Below are 10,841 nucleotides of genomic sequence, written 5' to 3' on the forward strand. Positions count from 1 at the left end.
GGCCAGTCCCAAGTACTTTATATATACTTTTTATAGCACTAAAATCATATTGCTTGATCACATTTCTTCCTCCTTCTAGGACACTGGCTCTCTGGGAACATAGAACATTTGTATTCATCTTCATATTTACTCCAGAGATAAGCACAGTTATTGGTGCATGATAAAAGCATTAATAATTTATTAACATTAGATATATTGATGGATGGATAAATGATAAATGAATAAAGACTAGATGAGCCTGGAAGTTTTGAGGGAAGGATAAGCCAGAGGGAAATAATTTCCCCAGATACCAGGGAATGAAAGCAGTGTAATCATCCTCTCATTGATTGGGAAAAGAAGGAAGGTTAAGAGAAAAGGAAAAGAAAAGATTTTCTGTATATGTCAACATTTGCTAGCCACCTTATATATAATTTTATATAATCCCAGGAAAATTTTATATAGATGTTTCTCCTATTTAAAAGAAAGGAAATTACTATTTTACCTAGCAAGATAAAACAGTACATCAAAGGTAAAATAGATACAGGTTCAAAATTCCAAACCAGAAATACCAACTCCCAAGTTCATTATTTTTCATTAGAGAAGCCAGGCTTATGAGAGAAGTTAACAGCTGGACAGTATGATTTCCTTCTTTTAAAATATAAAAATTGTTTATATACTAAATAGTACATCTATTGTACATGACTTGGAGAAGGAATAGAGATGAGAAATAAGTAAAAGGAGAACAATGTCCTCATGCCTTAATAAAGAATATTTGTGAAGTCAGTCCATGTATGTTTAAAAAATATGTGAATATCCACATATGTTTGTATTGTATGTGTCTCTATGTGCTAGTGTATGTAGAAAGGAGTTTTGGAATGGAAGAGTAATTAAGAGATAAGATGACCATAAAGCAGACAACTGTTATTTTCTGGTTTTTTTGGATCATATCCCATAAAGGACAAAAAGATGACACTGGATGATGTGAGGGTTGAGAGGACAGGAGACAATGGCTTATTTTACTAGTGGAGAACTTATTTCCTGTGGAATGCAGAAATGTTGACAGGAGAATGAGCAGAAGCCTTCTCTCCAGATCCAATGAGCTCATACACCCTGGAACCAGTTGTAGGAAAAAGGTCAATGCCTCAGTTTATCAAGGTTTTCTCTTCACTGCCCGCTAACCAGAAGAATAGGCTACTGCTTTATGTCTTCAGTTCTCCATATGACTGACCAGGCAGGAGGTAACATCTTCTAAATCATATACAGAAGACTAAATTAAATGACTTGGATAAGATCAACCCAACTCAATAACTTAGTAATCCAAAGTTCTACATCCTTGCATTCTGGAATCAATAATGGCATAGACTCATCCTCTTCATTTACCAATCCCCATCTTCCATTTATTTCTCAACACTGAAATTTATTTTGGCCACAATCTGGAACCTTCCCTGACAGGTTCGGGGCATGTTAAATTGAAACTTACCCTCTGCTTCTAAATCTGTGTACCACTTCATGTGTGTACCTTTCGTTTGACTCTTAATAACAAGACACAGTTGATATTGATAATTTATATACACAAGCATCATCTTTATCTGCCTGAAGTGTGAGTCTCTTAAAAGTATGGTCATGCCTGTTTTTCTTCTCTCAGTGTGAGCTACTAAAGTAAGATTTGGAATAATAGAGCTTCAGTTACTAATGTTGAGTGATTGTTGAACAATCCTTGCCACAAAAGGCAGTTCTGAATCCTATTTCCTTTTCTCTTTCTTCCTTCCATTCCCTCATGTCTCCCATCTCCCTATCTCAATTTCTTCCAGGTTCCATACACCTCTCCATTTCTTTATTCCACCTTACTTGTAGCACCCATCGTTTCATCTCTCTTCTTTCTTCTCTCCTTCTCTAGTATTCCTCATTCTTTAATTCCTCCCCTTCCACCCCTTCCCTTATATACTCTTCTTACCTGTTCACTTCAATGGGAAACACGACCAACTCTTCAATCTTATCGCAGAGCAGGAATTAAACCATCTCCCAAGGACGGGAGCTTTATAGGCAGCTTAGTGAAGTCACCACACAACAGAGAGCTATTTTCATTAGGGACTGTACTGGTTGGAGCAAGAGTTATGGGACCCATATGAATATGTTCCTCTACAGCAGCTCAGACACATAGCCCTGATACAGCTTCAAACCCTGCTCCCGGGCCCAAGCAAACCCCATACATCAGGGGCTGTGAGCAGAGCCCTGGCCTTGGGGGCTGACAGTAATAGGTACCTTAAAAAACTGCCTGCCTGAGCCAGATAACTACAACCATTCCTCTTCACCTGCCTTAGGCTACAGATTCTCAGTCAGGGAGGCTCCCTGAATGTCAGAGCAGGATAAGGAGAGTGCAGAAAGAGTCATCCATCGGTTTCTCTGCTCCAATATGTACTCTTCCTAACAGTTCTCAGTGTCCCCTTGGCCATTCCCATGTCTCTCCTCTTACCCAGGTACCTCTCCTAAGAAGCCATCCTATTAACTGAGTCACATCTGCAGCCCACTTCCTCTTCTAAGCATAACTAAACTAGCATCTGATAAATTCAGAATATATGCCAAAAATTGCACTATACCCTTCAAGCACATTATCAGATTTATTCATTATTATGCTTATGGGTTAAGTATTATTCTCCATTATTTTGCAGATGAGGAAATTGAAATTCAGAGAGGTTTTGAATAACTTTACCCATCTAAAAGTTAGCAAGTTATAGAGCTGATATTCAAGCCCATGTCTATCTTACTCCAAAGCTCTTTCTTGATCTTAACCAATATTGCTATACTACGATCTATGGTCAACTACTTCCACTCATATATTCAGGAAATACAGTTATAATACATGGACCTCAATCTATCCATCCTACAGTTTGCTTGATTCACAATTGCATGCCATCATCTGGTTTAAGCCTCATTTGAACAGAATTTACCTCTCCATAGTAGGCAATAAATATATAATCCTAACCATATCTAATAATCACTGATGTTTTATCCTCCTTGAAACATGTTTTCTATCCATATTCTCACTGTATCTTTAATCAGGCACACTGAGCAAAACTGTTTATCCCAATGAATATCTAAAGAAATTAAGTAACTCCATAAAGTTACACAAGTAATATTCAAATTCAGATGTAAACACCACCCCTTGCCACTGGTTCCCATTAAAAAAGATGAGTGACTGGAAATTTTGAATGAGACTAACTAATAATAAATGAGACAAAGAGGTTAAGAAGCATGAAATTAATCAAGATAAAGTGTAGTTTTCACTCATTCGTTAATTCAAAAAAATACATATTGAATGTCCTCCATGTATTCTGAACTACATTGAGTACTCGGGATAGATTGAAATAAAATTAAAAGGGTTCCTGTTGTTATGAATTATATAAAGCCTTTTGGACTGAAGTGAAGTTAAAACAGAACTCTAAACTATATAGAGAGTTCCTTAGGCTTCTATCTCACTGAACGCACCATGGTCTCATATTCTTCACATGCTATTCTCTTTTTAATATGTTTCTCTACTGATTCCAACCCATGGAACATACACATCTTGTTTTTATTTTAAAAAATCCTCCTAAAAACATATAAATAAACACAAAAGGCAAAAATAAATAAATATGCTATGTTCAGCATGGGATACTAGCAAATGCCAGCACTTACTCTAATTTGATTATGATAGAGCAAAAAAACCTGAGAATTTTTCTTGAAAAAGTTTTAAACAGTAGCAGATTATACAATGTAATACTACTCAGCAATAAAAAGGAATAAATTACTAATACACACATCAACATGGGTGAATCTGAAATGCCTTATGCTAAGAAACAAGACCTGAAAGACTACATACTGCAGGGTTCCACATGACACCCTGGAAAAAGAAAAATTATAGTCATGGAGAACAGATCAATGTTTTCCAGGGGTTGGGTATGGATAGAGGGGTTGACTACAAAGGGGGCAGCACAAGAGAATTTGGGGGAATAATATAGTTTTTCTGTATCTTGGTGTCAGTGGTGGTTACATGACTCTATGTTTGCCAAAACTTATAGAAATATCCACCAAAAATAGTAAATGTTATTGTGTGTAAGTGTTGAAAAAGTTTTTATATATCATTTGGAGACACTAAGTTCATACTTTATTAAGCTATCCAAGATAAATTCTTGCTTTCATCAAAACCATTATGCAATGGCATGTCATAACCCATTAGATTTTCGGTTCAATAGAGTAGCTATGAGCTACATGTGACTATTTAAATTTACATTTTAATTAATTAAAATTTTAAAATTCAGTTCCTCAGTTATACTAGCGAAGTTTCAAGTCCTCAATAGCCATGTGTGGCTAGTGTTTACTATTGATATGTTAAACAACAGAGATTCAGGATATTTCCATCACTGCAGAAATTTCTACGGGTCAAGGCTGCATTTGATACTCTTCTCTGATTTGATTGCATTTGCACAGAAGTAGTAGGCACCATTAAGGGTCAGTCTTGCCCCCACAGATCATTCGGACAATCTGTTGCCAAATCTGCTTGGTCCTAACACAGCACACAACAGGATTGAGCACAGCAGGGAGCAACAGGTAGATATGAGCCTCAAGTGTGGCCTCTACTGGTGACAAATGCCTCCCAAAGTGATGAATCAGAGTCATGCCAATGAGGAGTGCACAGAAGAGCAGCACTGCGCAGAAATGAGAGAGGCAGGTGTTGAGAGCTTTGAGTCTCTCTTCCCCAGGAAGAAATGCCCAATACTGCCTGGAGGATTAGAATGTAAGACACCAAAAGGATCAGGCATCTAGTGCAGTAATGAGGAGCACATAGATGGTATTCACATGGGTGTCAGCACAGGCAAGACTCGTGGCATCCTGATCGAGGCAATGTGCATGGAAGAGGATGTTGGGGTGGCAGAAAGGCAGCCTTTTGATGAGGAAAAGCCCAGGGAGCACAGGTGCCACACTCCTCTACAGGATTGTTGCTCCAGGGTTGCTGATGACGCCATGGGTGAGAATGGTAGCATAGCGCAAATGGAAGTGAATAGCCACAAAGTGATCGAAGGCCATGGCCACAAGAACACCTGACTTCACTCCCCCAAAGGTGTGGATAAAGGACATTTGAGCAATGCAGGCATCAAGACTTACTGAGCACCAGTTGAACCAGTGTGCACTGATCATGGTAGGCATGGAAGTTAGTGAAAGGCTGAGATCAGTGGCAGCTCGTATAGCCAGAAAATAATGCAAGGGCTCATGAAGACTTTGCTCAACTTTGATAACAACAAGGATGATTACATTACCCAGAAACGTGGTACTGAAAAAAAAGACAGAGGGGCAAGGCTATCCAGAAGTCCTTCTCCAGCATTCCTAAAATCTTAGTCAGGATGAAGGTCTGGTGGTTATCAGTAGCACAAATGTAATTTGTGTAAAACAAAAACAAACATTTTCTTCCTCTCTGCTTATGGTTAATTTCAATAAATCACACTATACCACAACCTACCCAGTTGTCCAAACCAAAATTCCAGATCTTTCTTTTCTTCTTCCTTATATATAATCCATTACCAAGGCCTATTGAGTCCAAACCAAAATATGTTCCTCATACTTCAAATTCCTTTCATCTTCACACCTACCGTCTTTGCAAAGTTACCATGACCTCTCATTTAGACTATAGCAATAGTCTAGAGCTCTCACTTAGCATGTAGAGTACAAAAAAAGCCCCTTCCTCTCTACTGATCTTTTTAATTGCTATTTTATTTACTTATCTTATTGTATTTTGGTATAATTTAAAAATCATAGAATTTATCTATTTCAGAGTTACAATTTAAAGAGGTTTAGTAAATGTATATAATGGTGAAATTATACCCCCAAATTTGTTTTAAAACTCCCATCACCTTAAATGATTCCCTGATGGTAGTTTGAGGTCAGCCCTGGGCCTTTGTGGCTCTAGGAAACCATGAATATGCTTTCTATTTCATATAAATGGAATTATACAATAAATTGCCTTTGTGTCTGGCTTCTCTCATTTAACATGTTTTCAGTTTTATTCATATCGCTGGATATATTCATAGTTTATTCCCTTTCCTTGCTGAGTAGTATGTCTCTATATGGATAAAACATATTTATTTATCCATGCACTAGTTGAGATACGTTTGGATTGTTTACAGCATTTAACTATTATGAATAATGCTGCCACAAATGTTAGTATATAATCTGTGTGTGAACATGTTTGAACAGGTATCTGGGATAGGAATTACTGGGCAGTATGATAGGCATTTATCTAACTTTAGGGAAAATGTCAAACTATTTACTAATGTAGTTGAACCATTTTGTACTCACATCAGCGATGTATAAGGATTCCAATTGCTCCACATTCTTGACAACACATGGTGTTGTCTATACATAGTCACAAAGTTATATTAAAAAATATGCAGAAACATTTATTGTAAAGCACCAGCTCTTAATGTTTATGGTATAGGTAGTCTCCTATAGGTTGTAATACACACTGGGAAAGAAATGGGTTTAGAAATTGAAAATAAATAATCTTCTGCCATAACTCTCTATCATGCCTGAAAAAGAAAGTATCATCATAAGAATTGTTTATATCTGGCTTTTGTTCTCTGCTATTATAATGTGACTATGCCTATGAAGGAAAAGAAATGGGACCAAACGGGCATGAAGAGGTGATAGGAAGGGTCTGTGGACAATTTGAGGACTAACCACACAAAGGCACATACTGATGTGCCAGCTATTTCTGTAATATTAAGAATTACCTCATCGATGAACAAATATTACACATTAAAACAAATAAAAGTAGTTATATTTTATAGATTGAAATAACAACAATGGAAACCAAACAAGTCAACAAATTTAAAGAACTTTGTCTTCTGTGTTACCGATAGAGCATCCAGGCACTCCTTCTCTCCTTCCAAAAAGAACATTAGATCCAACTCTATTTCAGGATAAATCACAACACTATGTCATCACTGAGACTGAGACTGAAGTAGACCTTTCTGTCTTCCTCAAATTTGGTTGACAAGATGCCAAAGAGAAAGTGGGATGGTGCGGTGGGTGGGTAAAGGAGGTCAAATATATAGTAATGGAAGGAGACTTGACATTGGGTGTTGAACACATTATGCAGTATACGGATAAAGTATTATACAATTGTACAGTTGAAACCTATGTAATAGTATTAACCAACATCTCCCCAATAAATTTAATTTTTAAAAAAGAAAATTCAAAATGAAGAAAAATGTTAAATGTGCTAGCAGAAGAAAAGGACAGTTAACAGATGAAGGGAGAGTTTGGAGCTATTAGGGAAACCAGGGTAGAACAGCCCAGGTGGCACTACATATCATGCCTCGAGGGATTTTTCCACAGCAGTTAGGAAATTATTGTAAAATCATGATGGCTCCAGATGCCACCAGAGGTTTGAGAAGTCTGTATAAGTGCTCTGTTTGCTAGTTGTAGGGAAGGAAAGGAGCCAAATTAATTCTGAACTGGAAAACAGAGGTTGATACAGGTATACGTTAATCTTAAAATGTTTTTACATGTTCTCCACATGGCAAGCTCTGTGCTGAATTACTTATGAACACTATTTCATTAAACCTCCATAGAAATTCTAGTGTGAGAAATGATAAGGACAGATGAGAAGATTCTATAGAGTGTCATGGGGTGGCAGGAAGCAAAAGAAAGATGGAGAAAAGTAAAATGTAGATGTTGCTATTCGGAATAAAAGAAGACATACCGTGGGGGAGGATCTGGTACATAGAAAAGAATGAAATTTAGATTGGGTGGAAGAGTAAATTAGAATTAAAATAGGAACTAGAGAAAAGAGGGGGCTGAAAATTTAGGGAGAATGGAAAAGAGAAAGAAGATGGAGAATAGAGAAAGGAATGAGAAAAAAGAAAAGAAGATGGGGTAAAACCATTTGGATATACAGAATGAAAAGCAATAAAAAGGAAGGAGAAAACAAAACTCAGCCATTTCCATAGAAAAACTGTTTTAGCAGGCCCTGAGGACTTATTTAGAGAATAAAGATTTTTCAAGTCTTTCCAAGAAAAACATGCAGTAGGGATGAGTCAATTGATTCTTCCCCAGTAAAAGCACACTGAATTGCTTGAGATGAGGGATCAGCAGTGAAGGACTCTCAGCATGTAAAGTATAAAAAAGCTCCTTTCTCAAAGTGAGCCAGAAGATTAGACAGCCACCACAGCGTGCTTTGTTTAGATCTGAGCATTGTGATTTACTGGGAGAGAGGCCTGAATTCTGTTTGCTACACATAACACAACCTTTATAAGTGGACTACACTATCTTTCATGGATTCCTCTTGTCTAAGAGATCAGAATCTGCAAAATAAGCTATTCGCAGTGTTGCCATCCCAAACAGAAAATCCTATCTCACAGCAAAGAAAAAGGGGGTGAGCAAGCAGGGAAGCCCACCTGGTCTGGTGCACCTGACCACACCCCCATCCTCCCCACCTGGACTCAGAGTTCCCAAAACAGCTTTAGAGGTTTTTCTTCGAAGGTGCCTAGGTAAGAACAAAGACACCATGCTACCTCTCAGAGACTCCTCATTTAAGGTTTTTTCTGTCTTTGTTTTTGTTTTTTGGTCTGGGCCTTTTTAGAAAAACAGACTTTTCTCATGGTTAATGATTTTCAACCCACCTGCAAAAGATCAGAGAGGAGTTTGAAGGCTTGCAGTACTTCTGGAAGGAAGAATGACATTCGAGCATCCATATTCATTTATTCATCATTTCATTCCTTCATTCAGCACATATGGAAAAGCTTATATACACTTAACAGATGGTCTACTAGGTGATGAACAGATAAATTTTCCTTTCTTTTAGGGAGTTTAACTACTAGTAAGAGAGACAGATATGAAACAACTACTTATGCAATGTTTAATTAACTGTATTCACTTATAAGAAAAAGCCCAGAATGTAAAACCAGCATACCCAAGAGTCTTAAAGGGTGACGGACATTTGGAAAAGGCTTACATGGGAAGGACAGATAGGCTTTGATTAGGCAAAGAAGGACTATAGAGGAGGTGGAGAAAGGCATAAGGAACAGGGAAGAGCATATATGGAAACCCTATATCAGGAAGTGTCTTAATGAGATCCAGGAACTTAAACACTGCAAATTTAGCTGGATTAAAGAGACCAAACGGGAGCGAAACGGTGTGAGTTGGTGATAGGGGCTGAATCATGCCTTACCCTGGTGGCGAAGATAAGGCCTTGGGACTCTGTTCTAAGTACAATGGAAGCCCTTAAAGGAGATTTTGCTAGTGATGAATAAATCATATTCCAATTTTTAAAGGTTTATTTTAACCACAGAGTGAAGAACTTTTGGAACAGTGGATGGAGGATGATCAGCTAGGGAGCCTGGAAGAAATGGGCCATACTGTTTATTAGCTATACAAAAGGAAGAAAGGGAATAATTACTTCATATGTTTTAGAGGCAAGTTTGAAAGTGTTTAAATGTTGGTTTGATGACAGAAGAGGTTTCAAGAATTGTTGCAAGTTTCTGGTGAGTTAGGAAACTCTCAAAATAAAAATCATGTGTGATTGTTTCTGAGCCAATAGCTTTTATTCTCTGTTCCTTGCTATTTTAAAATGAGGTTATGAAAAATTATAAATTGTTAAAACTTGTGAAAGTTAACTACTAATTTGAACAGTTTTATCTACTAATGTGTCATTTACAAATGTAGGCCATTATAAATACAGTGAAATAGATACTAAGCATTGAAGAAGAATACACACACACATATATATGTGTGTGTATGTATGAGAATGTGTATATATATATATATATATATATATATATATATATATATATATATATATATATATATATGGGTTTGTGAAGACAGGGGAATGTATGTAGGTATGAGTGTGTGGTAATGTGAGTTTAGCTTTTTTTTATTAAATATTTTATTGGGGAATTGGAGGAGAACAGTATTGGAGAATTGGGGAAGGGGAACAGCCAAGTTGTTGTCCTTCAGTCTTAGTTGTGGCGGGCGCAGCTAGCTCAGCTCCAAGTCCAGTTGCCATCCGGCCGCCCATTGGCCGCTCAGCTCAAGGTGCCGTGTTCAATCTTAGTTGTAGGTGGGCACAGCCCACCATCCCATGCGGGAGTTGAACTTGTTGTTAGGAGCACGTGCTCTCACCAGATGAGCCATCCTGCTGCCTGTTGGCAGCTCAACAGCAGCTCACCTCGGGTGCAGCTCACTGGCCCATGTGAGAATTGAACTGGCATTCCTGTTGCTCAGAGCTTGCGCTCTTAACCAACTGAGCCACTTGGCCAGCCTAGCTTTTTTTTTTATTTAGCAAAATTCTCTATGCTACTAAGTCCTTGGGTTTTTCTGTTTGTTTTCTAACAAACCTTGAAAACTGCTAAAGGGGAGATTTTCAAATGTTTTACTGTCTAAACACTAGGGGTTTAAGTCTTGTCTCCATTTTTCAGATGAACAAATTAAATTCACGGGAAAGGAGGTCATCCCACATGATTGTCTAGGAAGCAAAAAGACAAAGTGATAAAAAAATACCTTTTAGAGGCTGTTTTTAACATAATTCTTCCCTTTACTGTTCCATTTATATATTGGGTTGTCAGAAAAGTCATGACACATTTTTGCAATGAAAAACATAGAAAAAATACATCATGACTTTTCCAACAACCCAATATTTAAAAAGCCATTTACCTGTCTTATATGAAATATGTTTTCAATTTAGGAGCTGTGACCTAGATGGGAGACTCCAGCCTCACCTGGTAGTGAGAACACCATGATGAATTCTAATGCATCGCATGCCAACCACCATAGTTTTATTTTGACAGGTATCCCAGGGATGCCAGAGAAAAACCCTTGGATGGCCT

General features: G+C 37.6%; 1 protein-coding gene and 1 pseudogene across 1 annotated transcript in view; one reads left to right on the forward strand and one right to left on the reverse strand.

The window, feature by feature from the left end:
• Window positions 1–4,461: 4,461 nt before the first annotated feature.
• LOC109377954 (olfactory receptor 51H1-like) lies at window positions 4,462–8,708 on the reverse strand (annotated as a pseudogene).
• Window positions 8,709–10,750: 2,042 nt separating this feature from the next.
• LOC109377955 (olfactory receptor 51H1-like) overlaps window positions 10,751–10,841 on the forward strand; it is a 914-nt gene continuing 823 nt past the window's right edge. The window contains exon 1 of the mRNA XM_019634430.1: window positions 10,751–10,802. Within this exon, the coding sequence (XP_019489975.1) occupies window positions 10,751–10,802 (52 nt within the window). The remainder of the gene's footprint in view (window positions 10,803–10,841) is intronic.

Source organism: Hipposideros armiger, unplaced genomic scaffold (genome assembly GCF_001890085.2).
Source record: "Hipposideros armiger isolate ML-2016 unplaced genomic scaffold, ASM189008v1 scaffold_1663, whole genome shotgun sequence".
Classification (NCBI taxonomy): Eukaryota; Metazoa; Chordata; class Mammalia; order Chiroptera; family Hipposideridae; genus Hipposideros; species Hipposideros armiger.